General features: G+C 41.1%; 1 protein-coding gene across 1 annotated transcript; it reads right to left on the bottom strand.

Moving 5' to 3' along the window:
- Positions 1–1,780: 1,780 nt before the first annotated feature.
- Positions 1,781–22,114, bottom strand: plpp2a (phospholipid phosphatase 2a). Its single transcript, XM_069661536.1, has 6 exons — positions 21,803–22,114; positions 8,657–8,808; positions 8,310–8,572; positions 6,449–6,506; positions 5,906–6,082; positions 1,781–3,895 (listed from the first exon to the last, which is right to left on the bottom strand). Exons 1-6 carry the CDS (start codon positions 21,861–21,863, stop codon positions 3,746–3,748), a joined length of 861 nt encoding a protein of 286 aa, XP_069517637.1. The 5' UTR covers positions 21,864–22,114; the 3' UTR covers positions 1,781–3,745.
- Between the last annotated feature and the right edge of the window lie 51 nt (positions 22,115–22,165).

Below are 22,165 nucleotides of genomic sequence, written 5' to 3'. Positions count from 1 at the left end.
CTCATTTGTGTTGGGTTTGTTACTGTGTGGAAAAAGGACTGAAGCAATCTGAAGGACGGAGCTGCAACTTTAAAGGGCATCGACATCCCTTCAACACCGTCTCATTGAAGCTCATGAAAGGTAGCTTTTTGAAGCCGGATAAAAACTGCAGTTTGTTCCTCTGCAGCTTGATGAAATAATCTGTGGTATGAGGGTTGACTCGGATACAAATTAGCGCTTTGAGGGATGAACAAGCAGAGTCATGGTGTACTGTAAACAATCCCACTGGATGAGTCATGCTGCTTAGTAAGGGATCATAAGACACGGCTCAAAATGTGATATTTGAAAGGTATGAGGAACCCGTAGAAAAAGGATAGATTTCCTTTTACTTCATTTCCCCTCAGTTCAACAGAGTTTCAGGGTCTTTCAGCTCCTTAATGGACCCACTTTTATTTTGATTCACTCCCTCAGCTTTCATCCACCTTCCTCCCAGCAAAAAATCTCTTAAAAACCGACTCTACGCACCAAAAACCAGACAGAAAGTTGGCACATGGTTGGTGAAAATTGTTTTTTTGTAAGCGGAACAGTTTTAGAAACCAAACCAGTTTGGTTCCTAAAATTCACAATTTTATCAGTAAATTTTGGAATCAAATTCACCACCACCAAACTTTAGACAGAATAAATGCTAATATACCCGCTTAATGTGTAAATCAACAACTGTTTTACAAACAAGTTCCCACTTTATAGTCATCATGTACGTGTCTACAGCATGTGGAAAAAAAGTTCAACTCAATTTGGGCCGTAACAATTGGCTGACATACTTTACCCACCGATAGCGATGTTATTAGCTAATATCCACAGATTTATCGGCCTTATCCTAGCAAGTCATGGCGATTAACTCCGGGTATCCATCTATCCATTATCTATATCCTGTCCAAGGTGGCGGGGGAGGGCTGGAGCTAATCCTAGCTGTTGTTGGGGGAGAGGCGGGGTCTACTCTTGACTGATCGCTGACACATATACAGACAACTTTTCACGCTCACACCTATGGCTAATTTTAGAGTCGCCTATCAACCTAACGAGCTTGTCTTTGGACTGTGGAGGAAGTACCCAAGGGAATCAACGCATGCACGGGGAGAACATGGAAAGGCCTCCCGTGTCCAAACCGGGATTCGAACCAGGAACCTTCTCGCAGTGAGCACTGACGACTGCACATTTCTACAACATGCAAAAAAAAAAAAGCACAAGATCTTTCTTTTGTAATTCTTTGTTACCTATTTGCTGACATACTTTACCCACCGATAGCGACGTTATTTGCTCATACCAACAGATTTATCGGCCTTATTCTAGCAAGTCACGACGATTATCCGGGATGTCTGGTTTACCTTCATTGTATTGAGCAAACTTGTGCAAATGAAAGCAGGGCTATCTGGGTGCAGATGGAGCTGTATGAGAATATGGGTGGACTTGTGCTTTAATGTAGCTCTTGGCATTGTTCTGTTGTAAAAATCCTCCCCGGGTTGTGACGGTAATGACTATGACGAGACGAAGAACTATTCACAGCTCTTTAACCAGTTTCTTCCTCTTTTAAAGCACCTCTTACGCCTCATTCCTTTTAGCGCTGAGGAATCCCAAGAGCGTCAGCAGCAGGTCCAGACATGAACCCTGCGTCAGTGTGTTTTGCTCGATTTTCAGCAGGAACACGGGAGAGAAATAGGTCAATGACAACAACAAGGGATTAAGTATTACCTATCCTCACCACAGAAGCACTTGTTGCTGAAGGAAGCACTCGTAGGCGACATGCTGGCTAATATTTATAGAGAAAACTACAAAACAAGGCGGAAAGAAATGATTACATTATGTGATGTTACACAACAGGTTACACACGTAAAGAGGAAAAGAAGACCATGAAGGTGACGAAATTTTTTCTCCTACAAGCACTTCAGGTACAAGGAAACTGAAAACAAAATGATGGTTAAATGATGGGATAAATATGCAGTAATGTCTCCATTTTCTTTAACTTCACTTATAAGTAATAATCTCGAAGATTTTCATTTAAATAAATGTCCGTTAAGTCACTATCTATTGTCGAATGAGGCAACACAATGATGATTAAGCCTTTGGCTCACTGATGAAAGCCTTTGCATTTGCAGTATTACAGACTTGCTGTGTTCAAAATGAAATACTATACTAGCAGTACGTACTGATTTGGCCAAAATGTAGTATTTATGCAAACAAAAGCACAATGTGCATAATGCCAGAAATACCCGGATATCGTCCTGATTCGGAAAAAATCTCCAGTATGCATCGGACCAGTCTACCTCGCCTACGGATTCCCAGAATGCAAAGCGCTAGAACGTCACAGCAGCAGTTGAAATGACAGCAGCAGCATTCCAGCAGAAGGGGGCGCTATAGCTAAAGAAGCGACAGTTATTGTTTACTTCCGCCTGGCGTAGCCATACTACATACTACCGCCAAACGCAGTATGCAGCATATAGTATGCAGTATGTAGTACAGCATTTCGAACACAGCCAATGTGTCTGATGCAACTTTTGTGGAAAAAATCACAAGCAGCGCCCAGTTAGTGACGCGTTTTCCATCACCCAGCAGTGGTTGGTCTGCCAGAGAGGGTAGGCGGAGCTAAGCGGCTGCTTTTCCGCTCTCTGCAAGTGTTGCGAGTAAACAGTAATCTACTATGGCTGAACAAACAAAGAAAAGATCGATGACTACAGATACAACTTCAACAATAAGTGAAAATCCAAAGAAAAAGAAACAAATTTGACGCTCAGATGAAGGCAAACAGTCAAAAAGCAAAGCGACCGTCAGTGAGGAAAATCAAGAGTTACAACCGGAGCCAACCGTGGACGTCACACATGCAACACTGTCTGGATATCTGGGAAGTGTGCTCCTGCAATTACTGTTTATCGCCATTGGTGCCGCCAAAGAGAACGAAACTGAGATCTTCGAGATTACCACTTTAAGGTGACACATACTAAAGCTAGAAAAAAATCTAGAACAAAGTTGCCAGCTCAGAAAGTCGCACTGTAAAACAGTGTTAGTAAATTCTTAAAAAGCAACACAGTTTATTAGACACAGTAGTTATAAACACGATAAAATGTTAGCACTATACATATTCATGTATGTAGTTAAAGCAGTCCGTCGTTACACGTGCACGTCGTCTAAAAACAGTAAAATACAGACGTGCAGAGAAGAATAAAATGGCGGGTATAATATAGCTCCAGTGTAGGTAAGATGTATCTGAATGCAGAAAGCAATAAAGTGAAAACATTCAGCCTCCGAGGTTTTGTCACTCCAGCCAAGGACACAAAGAAATCTTTGGTTGGTGTTTTTGAAATTTGCAGATCTCTATAGCAGCCATTGCTCACTTTTTAGTTTAACTCACAGCATAAAGTCTGAAACTCTTTCTCTCCACAGATAAAAAAAAAAAATCATAAAAATATATATAATTGCACACTTTCAAAACACGCTACACATGTACACACCGCAAATCAATCACACATATTTTCGCGACACACACCCTAAAAGTAAAAAGACACAGACGGTGGGGCTTCTGTTCCAACAGGTTTTGGGAATCTCAGAGTTTTTATGGATGAAAGATAGTTGGGAAATCGTCTAGTCTGGATCTCCAGGTAGTGGTTTCTGCATTGTGTTTCTGTACAAGTCACAGTTCTTTGGTAGCGAGCTGCTGTTAGAGAGAGAGTGGAGGCCCAGGTTAGTAAGGGTAGCTGCTGCCGGTGTAAAGAGCTCATACGGGGCCGGAGTAGTTGTAGTGGTTTCCGTGCTGCGAGTCGGCAGGCTGCGGGCTCGGTTTGCGCTCCAGGTGTTCGACCTCTGCTGTGTCGGGCCGGTTAAGGTGAGGTGGGCGATGCTTGAAGAAGTCGGACACATATCGGACCTTCAAGGACAGAAGAGGAAGAGTAGATGTCAGAGATCAATGATTTAAAGTAAAAATGATGTGCTGGTAGTTGCGCCACTTTTTAATAACCAACAGATTTTACATATATATAGTTTATTTTAACAGCGTGTTTTTATAACACAGATCTGATTCAACCAATATAATATCAATGATCTAATCGACATTGAAAGATGATTGGCAGCCAGATCGGACTGCAGCTAAAGACTTCATTTATTCAGTCCTCAGTGCAACGTGTGAAAGTCCATAATCATGAAAACAAACAGCAACTGCCAACACGGGATCACACACCTGACCTAGACAATGCCTGAACTCGCTTCCTGAACTTGAACTTGCACGAGCATCACAACAACACCCTCAGTATATGCAAAAAATTACATTTAGGTTTTTGCTTAGGAACCCCTAATTTGGCTCTTACACTTGTCTACACATATCTACTCATATCAGGTTTGTACAGTATGTTGTTTTGTAATGTACATCCATCAAAGTCTGCATTTGAACACCAAATATGTTATCAAGACACAAGTCATGTCCAATTTTAATCGGATCTAACAATCAAGACATGCACTATGCAAAGTGTAAACAATGTGATTCAGCTAAGTTCCATCCCACACAAATATCGACGTAAACCGGATTCAGCAAACCTCATAAACAGTTTGTCCAGAGTTTCTTTCCAAATCCATTTGTGCTTCTAAGGAGCTTAAATCTCCAAATACATGTCTTGAAGTCATTAATATTTAATTGTTATAGTCTAGTTCACAGCTAGAGCTGTAGCTGTATTAGCTACAGATAGTTATATTAGCTACAGATAGCTATATTAGTCACAGATAGCTGTATTAGCCACAGATAGCTGTATTAGCCACAGATAGCTATATGAGCTACAGATATCTATATGAGCTACAGATAGCTATATGAGCCACAGATAGCTATATGAGCCACAGATATCTGTATGAGCTACAGATAGCTATATTAGCCACAGATAGCTATATTAGCTACAGAAGGGTTGCTAACTAGATAAACAATGCTAACAAGTATCAGAATAAAGTGTATTGCCAAGTAGCTTTCCACATACAAGGAATTTGACTCGGTGTTAAGGTGCAGAACTATAAACACAGAAGTAACAAAACAAGACAAAACAATGCGCACCAATACACCGTGGCAGCCATCCGCAGCGCCATCTTGGATCAAGATCCAAGTAAGTAAGCTTACCTATAAGCTCGGATATTGTTCATAAACAGTTAAGAAAAAAAAGAGTCCTAATGTTCTTTGAACAGCATCATTTATTGTTAAAATTAGCCTAGCGTCTTACTCGGCTAATTCATGTCATGCACTGTGTGTGTGTGTGTGTGTGTGTGTTTCTGACATCACATTCAGAAAAGCAGAGAGAAGTAGCTTCAAAGTATAAATAAGGAAATACAACATACATCTACTGTTTGCTCTTGTAATTAACCCCGACATAATGTTAACTAATGGACGATAATGGACATATTTACCGTAAGCCTCTGCATTGTTTGCAAGTTTTCCATTGTGTTACACTTACAGTTACTCATGTATCATGAAACTCACTGATTCCACTTACCCACTGTTATTAAACACTCTGTCTGCTGTTTGAGGCGACTTCCTGCTGCTAAACTGGAACATTTTGGGCATGATGAAATAATTTGTGGTAGTGAGGGTCGGTAATTTCTGCTGACTCAGACACTAGTTAGGGTTTCGAAGGATGAATCCCATTACAGGAGCACGCAGAGTCACGGTTTAAAGCATTCCCTTTGGATTATTAACATATTACTGGAAGAGACGGCACGTAATAACCTCTTCACAGACTCAGCCAGGCATTCAGGTGACTTTCAAATCAAATAATCTACATTTTAACGCCTAAAGACACAGGTTTTTATGTTTTCTGACCTTACATAATCATATAAACATCCAGCAAACATTTAAAACAAATGTTTAATTACTATGTTTCAGTACAAATCACACTGTTGTACTCACAGTGAGCACAGCGATGAGGGCGCCCTGCAGCAGCCCCACCAGCACGTCGCTCCAGTGGTGTTTGTAGTCAGACACGCGCGTGTATCCCACGTAGAGAGAAAACGCCACCAGGAAGAACTGGATGGTCGGCCGGACCAGCCGCGTCCACTTCCCCTGCATCCGGGCCTGGACGTACAGCTGCACACATAATGACTGTCTTATTTAAAATCACCTCTTCATTTTATACTGTACATGTACATAGAGAAATTCACACATTCAAAGTAGTTCAGCAGTCCAATGGAAACATCTTCTGGTCTATTCCTGAAGGAGAAACAACCCTGTCTGTGCTCCTGCCTCCTCACAGAGGTCAAAGGGCAGCTGTGTATAAAACTGTGGATGCTTCAAGGTTTCATATACTTGACTCTGTCATGTTCCGGCCATTGTTCAGTGTGTCGCATTACAACAATGATGTTTTCAGTCACTCGTGGGTGTTTTTGGTAAACAAGACATTTAACAGGCACAGAGAGTCTCACGCGACCACGACGATCACGTCGACACACTCACCGACAGAAAGAGCATGCAGTACATCCCGAAGGACGAGTGGCCGGAGTAGAACGACAACCTGAGGAGCAGAAACAGAACAAAGTTACAGTATTAAACAATCTCATTCTTACAGTGGTTTTCAATAACTATGATCAAGTGAAAAGTAAGGATTAGTGTACGGGCCAACTTTTAGATATGCGGTACACACAGTAAAGGTTTGTGCATTGTACTTTTGGGTCTCTAGATTTTATTATATTAAAAATCAAGAGCCAAATATGTTTAATACAAAACAATGGGCGAAGATACTCGAAAGGTTGGGCCAAGAAAATTAGCTTGCTTCTACAAATCACATCACTGTAGACGAAAAGTTTTGAGGTATTGATTGTGTGTCAAAGTAAGCAATTTTAAGACATCATTTGGGGTAACGTGTGATAGACTATGTTAGGGCTGCACAATATATCGTTTTACAATTGCGATGTGTCAGCTTCCTGTAAACAAGCACGCAAACTAGCGCCTCCTGCTTCCTGTCAGCACACACCACCTCACGCCGTGTGTGGTGCAGGTGTAGCCGCTAAAAGTTAACACTCGGCACGTCCACTCTGTGAACTGTCCGTTTATGTAGCCACAGCGTTAACCAGCACCGTGACGAGCTGTCGCTGTTAACGGAAATACTCTCCCTTATAAGTCACCTTGCGTAACGAAGCTGCCGCCACAGATACTGTCGGCAGGATGATCAATTTTATTATCGCAGAACAAAAAGATATCGCAATGTATGTTTTTTCCAATATCATGCAGCCCGAGACGATCCCATTATTTCAATATAACAATTATTTCCAGATGTAGATATCATATCTGGGCTGGATGATGTTCACTGTTCATTTTGATCAGCAGAAAATAGAACCAGGCAATAAAAATGTAAGCTGCTCTAAGACTAAGTTACAATTTCAATCTAATAAAACAGTTTGTTATCAAGCAAACTAGAATTACCGCCTTGTGGTTGTATGCTTCCGCCAACTAGTCAAGTTGAAGTTACATTTCTGTCTGTGTCGACTCTAGATGTTGGAGTTATTAAACAAAAGGTTTAACGTGTATGTTTTGGCAAAATGGAAGTTCATATTATAGCGACATGTTTGATTCCAGTGAGAAATATGCTGCCCTCACTTAGAGACTATTTTTCCAGAGGAGGAGAGAGTACTGATAAAGAGCTTTTACACATGAAGCAATTATCATCACCTTAAGTTCAATATGAGCGAGATCAAAGAGCTTGTTGTGGATTACCAGAGGAACAGGAAGCCCCCTGTCCTGGTCATCCAGTAAGAGGAAGTGAAAAGGGTGGATTCATACAAATACATTGGGGTCTAAATCAATATGAATTGGACTGGAGTGACAACATGAAGAATTATGCTGTCACAGTGAAGTTGACCTTTGATCTTTTGGGTATAAAATGTCATCACTTCATCATTTTAAACCTATTAGGAATGTGTGTGAAATTTTTTCTTAATTAGAGTACGAATTCTTGAGTTATGGCCACAAACGTGTTTTGTGAGGTCATAATGATCTTGACCTTTGACCACCAAAAACCTAATCAGTTCATCCTTGACTCCTCAAACGTGAAGATCTGCGGCTTTAACATGGTTAAATTTGATGCAAATTTGATATTCATGGGCTTTGGACTATTTGCAAGTCAAAGCAACTAGTGCTCTGGGAATCTATGACCGACATTCATCATTTTTACCCTTACAGTATAAAGATGAAAACCTTTGAGTGGCTATAAGAATGTAAAATAGAAGTGTCTTGAATCAAAAAGTATTTGTTAAACTTTACTTCATAATAAAGTTTTATAAAGACAAAGAAAGAGAGGCAGAGAGTTGAGCAATCCCACCTGGACTCGGTCACATTGCGAGGCAGGCCCGTACAGTTGATCTGCAGAATGTATCCGTTGCAGCTGACCGGAGCGCACACAGATAAGAAGTTTGGACGGGGACGGCCGATAGTGAACTTGGCCAGGTCGGTCAGTGATTGGCTGACGCCTGCTCCAAACAGGAAGGTGCCCACCACCTTGTACAGAGCTGACAGGTACTGGTTGAAGTGGGAGTTGGAGTGCAGGCGCTTCGTGTGCACAAGGTAGGCCTCTCCTGTAGTGATCTGTGGAGCGGACAGAGGAGATGTCACGAAGGGTTTTCAGGTTGTTATTTTTAATACTGAGATCAGGAGGATGATGAGGCTTACAATGAGGATGGAAGTGGTGATGGTGACGGCAGCCATGGCTCCGTGGGAGATGGTGTCTCTCCTGTAGGGGTAGCTGATGCTCTTATCATCGCAGTAGATTCCTCTTTGGTACGGAGTGAACATCAGCGTCAGGATGGCAGACGGCAGAGCAGCTGGAGGAGGAAAAGGCGACAGTTTTCATCTGCATCATGAGCACAAATTCCACTCTACTGCTAATTCAAACGTATACAATGACCTAATAAAAGTATCCTGATGATTCTTGTTTGCCTTTATTGGTAGAAGAAGCTTAAAAGAGACAGGAAGTGTGGGGAGGAGAGAGAGGGAATGAAAAGGAAAGGGTGATCTAAGCGGATAAGGACTTTTCGCATCTGAATATACTTTTTTTTTTTCATCCAAGTTCGTGCAAAAAGTTCGTACAATTTCCTCAGTATAAGGTAATATTTTTTACTCCTCCTAAGCTTCACAGGATGGGCTTTTTACATGCAATACGACAGTGTCAACTTGTTTACCCATTTTTACAGTACCTATATCGCCAAGACTAGCTGGAGACAAGACAGAATAGCCCAATATATTAAAATATGACGCTGCAGTGATAGAGGTAGAAGTTGTGCTGCTGCCCGATTGTTCCTCAGATTATGGGAAAAGTTCATCCTCTCCAGATCTTAAAAATGGATGGAATATATGTTGGAAATAGCATTACACTAATGGTGCAGCGGTTACATCGGCGACCATGTACAGAGGTGATAGTCCTCGATGAGGCAGGCCCAGGCCCAACCCTCGGCCCTTTGCCGCGTGTCACGCCCAACTCTCTCTTCCCCTGTTTCCGACACTATCCACTGCTCTCTGTCAATAAAGGCATAAAAGGCCAATAAAATAATTTGTAAAAAAGTATCATCTGAACAAATAGAAGAAGGTGAGAACTTTCGGTGAGGTCATGGGACTGCTTTCTCGCCCACAGCGCTGCTGGGACACTGAGGAGCTGGTTGAACTGCTCTGACTGCTAAATGTTTATTTATTTTGGCGGTCTTGAATGTGCACATTTACCACAGGCCTGTGGATATTTTGTAACTCAAAGTAATGAAACTGTCTGTTTGTATATCCTCAATAAAAACTTTAATTACAGAAAAATGAAAATGTTTTAAAAATGGCCTTTTTGAACCTTGTTGAAAAGAACAAAAAACTTAATTTCATTTATTTATTTTGAAGAACACTGTTATAAAATATCCTTCTTGTATGCTGGAATTTAGACAAAGACCCTTAGAAAGGGGCAGGTAAGGGGTTCAGAACAGTTTAAATTTGCAGGTGACATCTTTATGTTGCTTATCTGTATCCTTTATCGTCTTAGTCAGTAACATACACAGCAGCCATACCGTTATGACTGAGTGTACTGTAGAGAGATCGGGGGGTCTCCACGGCTCAGTAAAGTTGCAAACAAGACTCGAAACACACTTCACGTTTATTGTACGCAGAGAAGTTGAAGCATTCGTTACATGTCGTTGCAGACTTACTTGAAAGGAGAAGGGAGTATAAAATCAGTGTCCAAACGTTTGGTAAAGCAGCGTGTAGTCCCCGAAGACAACTCTTGACTGACTACAATCTGACCTTGTTACTGTACGTAGTCGCGTTAGCTTAAAGTTACCATGGTAACCAACAGGAACAAATATTTAAAGAAACAGTACACAGGAGGCGAGCATAGGATATACACCTGCAAACCAAAATGTATTAAAAGCGCTGGTTTAGCTCAGCGGTTAAATCATGCGGCCCGTATTCAGAGGCTTAGTGCTGAACGCAGCGGTCCTAGATCGTACTCCAGCCCTCGTCTCTTTGCTGCACGTCATACCCACTCTCTTCCCACATTTCCAACTCTATCCACTGTCCTATCCAATAAAGGCAAAAAGGCCAAAAACAAAATCTTAAAGAAGGTCACATAAAGCCATGTTTTGCAGGTTCAGATCTGTGCACCTGCACTGAAAAACAATCACTTTTCCAACCAGATTTTAAATGTTTGAACGAGCAGGACCCCAAACGTAACACACTGCAGACAATGAGGGGGAAATAGCGCTATGGCTCACACTGAGAGCAATGACCAGGGAGAAACTTATGCAGTGATATCTGCAAGAATAGTAGGTCTACTTAAACATGTGTTGCATGTTTAAAAAGTAATACTGGTGAGCTTCTGTAGCTGGCTCATAGGAACAGTTATACTGAAGTCTTTGGGAGCCACGCCGTCATATTGTTCAGAGCTGGAGGTCCATCCTGAGAGCAGCTTGGAGCCTTCAGCTGTGTGATGACAAGTGAACCACAACACAATGAAGAGCAGCTCAGGAAACAGCTAAAAACACACTGATGGACTCAACTCTTGGCTTAGGACAGAAGGTCCGACTCGGCCAAGTAAATTAAGCTGTCATCGGTAGAAGTCAATGGCATTACGGGACGGCCGTGACTTTTGACAGCGGGGCTCTGTTTACACTTTAAAAGGGCCTGGGAGCTGAAGATTGAAGTAGAAGACACTCATTCGAGACATTTTCCTTAAAAAAGAAGACTCGAAAAATGTTTATAAATCTGTCATGACAAATAGTTTCCGTGTGTGAGACGGACACAAAATTTGGTTTAACAGTTTAAGTGCAAACAAAAAGGTCAGAGTTCATCAAGTCCAAGCAGCAGCACAAGCACATAAAGCTGTCTCTTAAATCTAAACAGGGACAATAGTCCAACGTACAGCTCTGATGTCATGAACCCTCCATACTGAAACTTTTACACTGTTTTCCTGTTTTAAAGACGTCCTCATTGAGATGCTGAAGCTAACATACGTGAGGAATGGACACACTTTTGTTTGTGTAGGCAGGAGCTGTATATTAGCGGGGTAAAGCCACAAGAGAGGCTCTCCACTAACAGATTGCTTCCTTCCTCCAGAGCGCTTGAGGCAGGACTAAGAGAAACCACATGAAGACACAAATACACAAAAGGGAAACCCGCTACAAACAGGTCATTTAGGGAAGGTAATTCCAGCGTTATGTCACATGTATGAATGTGGATCTTCAGGACAAGGCCGCAAACTAACTCTGAGGTCACACAGCAAAAATTAGAGCTAATGCAATCCACACAGGAAGGCCCACTTCGTGCGAACTGGGATTCAAACTAGGAATCTTCCAACTTTTCAAGTTTGAAGTGCAGCCCTGTCGATTTTAAACAACGTGAAATTATGACTTAAGACTTTTTTTGGCCAATTGGGGGCAAGTTGAGAACACCGCTGACACATTGTCATCTGTTAAAAAGACCCCTCTCAATGAAAATCCTGTTACTTGACACGAAGACGAAGCCAGATACAGCTTTGAATCTTCATGTTGGAAGTTAAGTTTCACTTTAACTTGTAAGAGCTACCAGTAGCTCACAGCCTGGATTTTAGTAGCTCGCCAAGAGGTTCACAGACAAGAAATCTGATGGCGATAAAGGCTCCTTGAAAGCCTCTTCCCACTTCAAGTCAATCAAATATGTGTCCCACCCCATTCAATACAAAATAACAGGATAGGCCTATCAGCTGTCAATAAAACAACGGTGATGCTCCTGGCGGGTTTATCAACGTCTGAACCTAACCAATCACAGCAATGTTGCAGCAGCCTCCATCGACAGGTCGGGTCAGTTATGCTGTACGCTAGTTGAGCTAAAGCGAGTTCAGTGCTCTTAGCGAGCCTGTTTAGATGATGGACAATGAAAGTGGCCACGCCCAGAAAAAGCAGAAAACATACTATTTCCACAGAGAGTGGGAAAGCACGTGTTTTATTCACGAACGTGAAGGACAAGTGTGTGTGCCTCATCTGTGGTACGGACGTTTCAGTCGACAAAAGGGGCGTCACCAGCAATTACAGCGATGTAATGCAAGTAGCTCTTGGCCACTTTCATTTTTTCAAAAAAGGTTGATAACCCCTGATTTAGAGAGTGATTCATACTGAGAACAAGAACTAAATGAAAGTGAAGGTGAAGAGTTACATGCAAGTCATTAAATATTTAGAAGTTATCAGTGAAAGTATCCTTTCTTGCCCTTAAATATGCAATTTTGATTAAAAGAGGTGTTTCAGGCGTTTAATCAATACCAGGAGAATAACTGTAAGATTATATGGCAAGTATAACATAAGCAAAATTCAAACAATCTAGTAGCTTACAGTGGCCACATTTAATGTGATGCTGTGCTGACATGCTTTGTATTTACAGTTTGTGTGCAGTCCTTTGCATATAATGCGTTTTGTCTCTTTAAGTACCTATCAGTCTGACACACCCACTGCTTCATGCTACTGCCTGAGTAGCACACACACACACACACAATCATGTGTACCATTTAAAAAGCGGCCCTAATGGTCTTTGATGACCAGCGGTTTCCTCATTAAAAGAGAATTTGGATGAGAGGACGCCTCCCTTTGCTCTTCACATCTCTGAGTTCATTATTCCAGCAGGTCAAGCGTGTACTCAGCTCCGCTTTGAAGTCGGATCCAACCATTGTTTGTTCCGTATGGTGCAAGGATAACATTTAGATAAGAGGCTGTTGGCTACACACTGGCAGGGTGGAGATGAGAGTGGACAGAGTTGGGAAATGGCCTTCAAAACACACACACACACACAAACACACACACACACAGACGCAGTAACCGGTGCTAAGCTTATTTAACAACAGAATCAGTCAGGAAGACAATTCCCCTTCGTATCAAACATGCTCTGACAGCCTCTGGGAGCCCAGCCCATGGAGAGCTTCCATTATCAGAGTGGGACTGACTGTTTTTATCTGCTCTATTATTACAGAAGGCTGGTATGTTTTTAAAGGCCTGCGCTGGACGGGCAACCTGCCCTCCCTAGAGGCTGGGTCGAGCCGAGGGGAGAGAGGTTTATTTCACAGATTTACAGTCTTTTCCTTCCTTCCGTCTTTCACTGCTTTTGTTGTGTACATGCTTTAATCACAAGTTTCTGACAAAGAGGAGCTAGCTGTCGTACTTGCTGAACCACTTTGGGATGGGGTAAAAAAAACAAACAAGTATATTTTTTACCCATTACTGTACTCAAAAGGAAGTTAGACATTTTAATAAATATATTTATTTCTTAGCGAGAGTTAGATGAAAAGAATGATACCTCTCCTACATGGAGTCAAAGTGAGGTTAGCCTAGCTTAGCATTAAGACTGAAGGCAGAGAAAACCAGATAGACTTAGTCTGTCTAAAATACAACAAGCAACACCCTCACTCCCATGGTCTGTGTTCACGGAAATGTAAAAAGGACTATTTGTGTTTTTTGAGAGAGTAATGTGTTACTTATTTGGTAAACAACAGGTTATTCATCTGCCTAGAACTTTCTGTGTGGGTATTTTTTATTCAAATTACTGTATCACCGCTTTGTCATGTATTAAGTCAAATAATTACTTGTCGGTCAGTGTGTGATTTTTGGCAAAAAAAAAATCTAATCAAACAACCAATGGCTAACAAGGTGTCTAGTATAAACCAGTCTCCTCCCAGTTCAGAGTTTGCTTAAGGAAACACGGTAGATGATTGCCTTAAACTAGATAGCTTAAACACATTAGCTTAGCTTAAAGTCAAGGATGGTAGCGGGGGCATAAACACACCTCTCAAACTCACCCATTAACACATTTTGTCTTATTTGTTTAACCTGTTCTTGGTGAACAGACGCAGGGAAGTCTTTGACACTTCAGCAAGAGTTATGTAGCATGTAGCTCCTTCTAAAGCTACAAAGAGTTTTTTATGTTTCTGTTTCTGTACAGAGAAAACTAACAAAGTTTTAATGAATTAGCTTTGGAGGCTTCTGTTAGGGAAGCAGCTAGCCTGGCTGTATCCACCTGAGTTTCTAGCACTTGTGCTTAGCTAGGCTAATGCCTTCCTGTGCTAGCGCTGTGCTAAGCACACTGACTTACATGTCACATTGATCCTTTGTGCCCCTCTGAAAGAAAGTATTTCCCAAAACGTGACACAATACCTTTCAGTTATTTGACATAACTTTATTAAGTTTGTTTAGGCTAACTGCTGCTAGTTTCTTGTTGCTTTGTCGGTGACTTTACTCCAAGGATTTAAAAAGTAAAAGTTTTGTATCACCAAAATGCCAAGTTTTCAGAAGCTCAAAGGTTGAAGAATAGCTTTATTGTTGCTTTGTGTTTTAGAAAATGAAAATGAATATACCTGAAAGTGAAACTAAACTCTTCTACACCCTCCTTTCCTTACGTTTTTGAGTTCATTTTACCTGCAATACCTGTTGACCAAGGTTATTACAATAAACCACTTGAGTATAACTGAAAAAATAGGTTCCTGGTTGGACTGTAACAGCTTGTACCATCCTACTTCAACATTTTACATGTGGTTGTTAAAGTTCTTTTCCCCGTTTTTTCACTTTCTTGATAAACTTTTACAGCTGTAAACAATGTAGAAACTAATCCCAGCATCTCTCTCAAAAGACTCACAGACACACACTTTCTTCTGAGCGTGTGTCCGGTAACAAAACGTCCACAGGAGAGATAAAAAAAGGGAGAGGGGAAAGTATTGTTTGGCACTTTCACAATCTCTTCTGGCAACAGCGAAGCCCTGATTCCACTTTGAGAAAATAAACATGGTGGAATTTGGGATCAGACACAAGTACAACTTCCCCTTGACCTCTGACCCAGCGGGAAGTGGGAAGTGTTCCTGTTATTCAGCCCTCAAGATGAGCGGCCGAGGCCCACGAATAACTCAGACTCAGAAAGGGAAGAGAAATCCATGTTTTATGAACATATATTTGAGGTCCTCCTGTAAAATCTCAACACAGGACTGTGAGGTTTGTGCGTCTGCTCGGCTACCCCGCAGTTTGCAAGTTAACAGGGATTTGCAACTGGAGTTTCCACATCACACTGAGGTGCTCCGAAAACTAATATTGATTTTGTGAAGATCTGTCTTTGGTTTATTTTGGCTGTATCTGCAGCCCTCTATCGTTATTGCTGCTGGGGTTTGTACACAGCATGTCGCTGTTTTAGTTGTCGTTATTTAAATCTGATATGCCTAAAATGGCTGTCATTGTTCGTTTGTTTTGGTGGGTTATTTTAAATCCAGGAAAACGGTTGAATAGAGAGCACATCATTTCCTGTGAAGCTGGGGATTTTTCCTGGGAAAGTCCAAAGCGGCATCAGATGTTAAAACAGGTTTGTCTTGGTAAATGTCGGCTTGTGACTAGCCAAATCTTTTTTATGCAAAGGTTGTGGTTACTACTTTTACCTTTTGCTTTTGACGTCATCTCATGTCTTTGGTCATAGATTTCCCATATGAGAAGTTATTTACATTTGAAGGGACAATGTGTGAACGTATTGTAACATAAAATAAAAATGAGACCTTTTCTATTCATCTTTGTATCCCATAACAGCCTGTGGACTAACATATGTAAAGGACTTGGGAGGCTGCTGCTGGAAAAATCCAAATGAAGTGGCATTTATGCACAGTCCTGTGTGCCTTGCCTCTCTTTAGCTCCCCTGCAGTGCCAACAGTTGCAAAGCAAGCTAACAAACAACCTTTCCTTAGTTTTGTGTTTCTCATTAAGTGCTGCACTTGAATGAAAATATCTGGCATATATACTACTGAATTGTGCAAACAGACTTCGACCTTTAATTGAAGACCAAAAAAAACCAGAAACCATTCTTCCTCTCTCCAATGAAACTTGAAACCTCGATATGCTTCTGAGAAGACGTTCTGAAACCACCCGAGCCAATAAATTTAACTACACAGGGTCTCAGAACAGGAACTGTTCTTACAATGATGTATTTTAAAGAAGCAGCCCCCCACACACTCACACGTACACAGACACACACACACACAGTTTCTCTTCAGCATCTCTCTTTCATTTTCACACAGTAATACCAGGGAGCAGAAGTCAACACTTCCCACTTGACTTTGACACATATTTGGCAGAAACAGATATACTGTGTCTACGTGTGCGTGTGTGTGTGTGTGTGTGTGTGTGTGTGTGTGTGTGTGTGTGTTAAAGTGTGTCAATAAAACATTTGTTGGAGCATCTCAAACATCTCATCTTAATGTTAAGATGTCACATAAATAACAGTTTGCAGTAACAAACAACAACAGCTGTTGTCTTCACCACAAAACTTGTTCCTGAAACACTTCGGTTAGAGTGTGTAATTTAATGATTTGTATAACTGAAGCTTCATTTCATTTCCTCTTTGCTGACTCTCACATACAGAAAATATTAATGAAGTGTCATCACCGACCATTGACATGTCACTCTGTACATCTTGAGCTGAAATAGTTACATTTAGTCCATTGCATAATATGTTGTTGATTGATTCATTATTTAATATGTAAAATAGTGTAAAAAATACTTCTGTTCTAGCTTCTCAAATGTAAATACCTGCTGTTTTTACGGCCTGTAAGAAAGTAAACTGAACAGTCTCAGACTTTATGAGATTTTAAGACATTACTTTGGACTCTGGTGGTTTGTGATGGCTTTTGCTTTTTCCTATCTTCAGACAAAAGAATGAATCCATTATATAAGAAAATAACAGTTAACTCTGGGTTGTTTTTATGTGGAAGTGAGTTGTTCAAGCTCGCAGGATGGTCACTGAACTGTCTGAGGTCATCAAACTGACATGTGAACTTTCAGAATGACCGGTATTTACTTTTGAGAGGTAGCTGACCTGCACCTCTCAGTTTGGCTCCTGACAACAAACTTTGGCAAAGTGTATTTGGGAAACACATTACATGGAAACAGTAAACTGCCATTTCATATTATAGAATAAAAGAATATATAGAATTATTGGGATTATCACTAAACCCTCTTCTGACCCGGGAGCAGACCAAAGTACCTGAACTGAAACAAAAAAGGGCGTTCCCAGGGTGATAAAAAGTAATTATATCATTGATTAACTATTATCCCAGTGACCTCCTTGGAGTTGAAAAATGCAGCAACAGCTCGGCTCGGTCTTGCTGACAGGCAGGCGGAAAGACGTCAGCTCTTCAGTGTCACACAATGTACAAACACCATTAAAACGGAGACAAACAGATTTATAACAGTGTCAAAGCTCAGAGAAATTACTTCTTTGTTTAGCTTGTGAAGTAAACAACTGGAAACAGCAGGTTTTTCTAAACAATATTATTAGCTTTCTTGCCAGTACCTACTTTAAACTATCAGCTACATTTGAGGCTTAATAGAAAGTTAGCTTAGCTAAGAACAAAGACTAGAGAGAGGGGAAACAGTTAGCCTGCTAGTAGGTGACAAAACTCTCTTATTAGCTCCCATAAAGTTCACTTAAAGACATCTTATGTCTCTTTGGTTTAAATTGAACCAAAACCAAAAAGTGTTAAAAGAAAAAGTTGTGGTTCTTCAAAAAGTTTGTGCCAGTCTAGCTGTTCCCCCCCCGTGTTTTTAGTCTTCGTGCTAGCTAACCTGCTACCAGCTATGGCTATGGCCAAGAAATAGTCACGCTTGAAAAACAATGTGTTGTTTTCACACTATTTCCTTTTTGAAAGAACTAAAGAAAGTGTAATGCGTTAATGTATTAGCTTTAGAGGTGGTTGTAGGTGGTGGTTTTGCTATCTTCAGATGAAGCTAGGCGTGCTGCTTACCAAGTTAAGCTAACTTCCTGCTAGCTGTAGCCTCATATTTAGACGTAGTCTAAAGGCATGATAGTGACTAAATCTTATCATAGAAAGCAAATATTGTATAATTCCCTTTATTTAAATCTTAAGAGGAAACTTTAAAAAGACACAATAAGTGTCAAAAAGTGAGTTAATGTATTTGAAGGAATTAGAAATGTACATAACCTGGACACATTTTAGAAACACATCAGAAAAGATGGAGACAGAATAAAAGTTAAACCTTCGGATGAACAGAGCGTCCTGTTCTCATTAAAGTTATATTTTAACATCTTGATAAATTCACTGAGATGAGAAATGTAACTGTAAGCTGAATGTCACGAGAGTGCAACAACAGCCTGCCTGACTGTCAAAGCAAGATTAGGACATGCCGTGTGTGTGTGCGTCTGTGAGTGTGTGTACTTTCATATTGTGTTTTATCTACTGCGTGCACTGGTAACAAATAATGGCAGGATGGAGGTCTGACTGCAGAGGGGAAGAGGGAGAAATAAAACACTGAGCAGAATCACAGATCAGTTACAATGTGGACGGTCAGCACATTCCTGCCATATCACACACACACAGACACACAGACACACAGACACACACACACACACACACACACACACACATACACACACCTCCTCTAAATGAGGGGGGATCAAACCTGATGATAGTTTACCCTCCACACACAGATCTCAGCAGATTACTGTTATCAAGATGAAAACATACAAAAAGCAGCCAGGGAGAAGAAGAATGACGATGCCGAGATTAAAAGGAGGAAATTAAAAAACAGACATGGTGAAGAAATGTTGTTTTGTATACACAGATAGGACTGTTATGGTGAACCTGGTAATGGGAACTGAAACAGTTGCAGATAAAGCAGCGATATGTTGTGATTAAAATGAAACTGGGGCTGGGAAATAAAACGATCGAATGCGTCGCATCCTGTAAGAGCAGATTTATTCTTATTCCCCATCTCAAAAATGATTCAGAGCACAAACTTTCAAACTACTCTTTTCACTTTTTAAAGGCTGATGACTAAACCACAGCTCTCACAGATCACACACACTCTCACACCCCTTGCACTCAGTGAATGCAAGATGATAAATACATCTTACTCTGTCTTAGTCAGCTGAAGAAATTGGCGACTGAGAAATTCTAAGTTGACGAATCATTTATCACCATGTCTCTGATTTCACAATTTTTTTTCATGTCAGACAGACTTAGTTTTGAATGTTCTTTCTGCCTGAGAAGGAAAGTCTCTGTCACAAGTCTCTCTTGTTCAACTAGGAACAAACATGACAAGATATTTTAATTTAATAAGCAAATAAAGAGCACATTTGTTCAAGAAGTCCTCTGACGTGTTTTGAATACAGCTCAAAATGCACCCGTTTATGCACTGATCTGTCAACATTATTTATTAGAAGTTAAAGAAATTAACTTTCAACAGAGTTCATCTTTGCAAACTTAAAGAGTAGCCTAGATGCTGCTACCATGTATATACTAGGAGGAGCAGTTTTTACTATGGCATACTGGTCTACCACAGAAGATACATTTAGCAGGGTTAGATGATGTTGTGAATGCTGGATGTCTCCTCTTTTTACACTGAACTGACAACTTAAATCTGTCTCTTTAATCATTTGACAATAGCAGACAACAGTGATGAGCTAACAGAGAGTATAACACGAGTAGGGGCCTATACAAACCGTCAGTCTTTTGGCACCGTGGAAGATCCCAGCTGCAAAACAGCAATGTGTACATCATGCAAGTGTTCAGTTTAAAAGTAGGCCTGCACGGTGTGAGAAAACTTGTGAGATGTGCGTTAACACTATTAAATATTGTGCTAACGATATGAATATATTCAAATATTAAAGAGTGCATAGTTTGAACTCTTAGTTTCTGCATCTTTCTCCTGTTTTACACAATATCTGTGTTTGCAACATCTCCCTCCTGAATCCAAACAGCAGTTTTTTTTCTTCACCACTAAACTGACACAATGTAATCTGAAGGTAGATGATAGCTAGCTTGGGCCTCATCTGATTGCATTAAAATGCTGTGAAAGCTTGGTCATTAAACCCAGGGCCCTATCCAATAGATGAAAGGCACTATTTAATAGTTATACAGGTAATTAAAAAATACTACATGATATTGTTTTATCACTCTGGAATCTGATCTGTATTTGGCTTTGGCTGATGCACGACTCCAGGTAGCAGAGAAGTCCTGATATCATTCCCTCACACGATTTTAATCTTCTTTTGTGGCATTCATCCCTAAAACTTTTTTTCCTCTAAAACCTGACTTGCAGGGCGTTGACAGCGGACTGACTACTTGTAACGTTACACACATGAACATACATTTTGAGTGTGGAGGGGGTTGAACAACACAACGGTCATTATCATTCCTCCTTGTCAGTCACCAGATGGATCCACGGTTCACACAAACAGGGGTTCCTAACAAGCAGGTTTTAGTTTAACCCCGTATGTCACCTCTAAAACATTTACAAGAAGTAAACTCAGTGATGGATGAAACATCCCGGATACCCTTCCTTTCTTTCATCATCTCAACTACAACCTCTGTCAGCCCCATGGTGAGAGAAATGTGACACAAACAGCTGGAAGATGTCAGTCCTCCTAATGGCTTTGTGTCTTCTCCGGAGTCCGGAGCAAGTCGCAACAAGCCGATTTGTTCCCTTTACAGTACACACAAGAGAGCCCACTCTCAATACAGACAAACGCATGCATGCACACACACACACCTGGTCTTTAGTTTCCAAAACAGGATTTCAACTGTCACACACAGAGATTCATTGACAATGGTCTTTGCTCTTCCCCTCTAACCCTGCGTTTAAAACAGAAAAGGCCAGGGGGTGCAGGAAGAAAAATACGCAGGAAATTATTCATGGAAGAAGAAACAAAAGAGACAGCTGGAGACGCACACACACAAACACACACACACACACACAAACTGCTCTTAATGGTCCGCACATCAAATATGACCCATGTGCTGCAGAAACACTGATGTCTTCAGACTGTTTGCCCAGCAGATCAGCTCTGGGAAAGCCAGATAGTGTGATAAGATAGTGTGTGTCCTGTCTTAACCCAAATGATTTCAGCGTTCTTTCGAACTATTGGGAAAGACTGTTTGGCCTGTTTGAACAAGATAGAGACCAATGATGAGTTGCAATGTTTCATTGTACTGCTGAGTGTAAAATCACTGCCTCCTCATGAGTCAAACATGCATGTTTTTTCTGACAGATAATTGTGCAAGTTACAGTTTCAAATGTTGGCACAACTTTAAAACAGGTGTGAGTAACTTTTATAATCTTGCAGGAAGAAGAAACAAGTGTATTGACAGGTATAGGCCATGTGTTTAAGTGTGTCACCGTGCATACTTTTCAATCAAAGCTGTTTTGAGATCAGTTTTTATGTCACGTTTCCTATTTAGCCACACAAAACCTCAGTTTTACGCACAGCATATGTTCTGTATGGTTTCAACTCACCATATAATTTCAGCCATATTGTCAAGAGAGAACAGGGGTAGACACTCACCAACAAAGACAGAAAGAACATCCACCACGATCAGAATCAGCTTCTTCCCTTGTTCCGTCATGTTTCCTCCGCTGCCGCTTCACTTTCATAAATAAATCGCGTATTAAAAACAAGCACAGGGGCAGAGTTGAAACCGCCTGGAGTTACTATGGAAAAAGTAGGTTACTAGTAGGAGAAGTCGACCTGCTCGTTCTTCCGGCTCCGCTCCTCTTGTGCAGCCTACCTGCCTGCCCCCTGTCTGTCTGTGTGCACGCTGCGCTGTTTCAGGTGAGCAGCAGAGGAGGCGTCGCGCTGACGGAGCTGCGTCCCGCCTTTTTACGCACAGGGGGCGCGTCTTTTCACACCAACATGTCAGGATTTGGT

Source organism: Semicossyphus pulcher, unplaced genomic scaffold, assembly GCF_022749685.1.
Source record: "Semicossyphus pulcher isolate SPU_LCO1_2020_fin unplaced genomic scaffold, fSemPul1.0.p SCAF_14, whole genome shotgun sequence".
In the NCBI taxonomy this organism is placed as follows: domain Eukaryota; kingdom Metazoa; phylum Chordata; class Actinopteri; order Labriformes; family Labridae; genus Semicossyphus; species Semicossyphus pulcher.
This window is presented reverse-complemented; position numbering and strand designations above follow the sequence as displayed.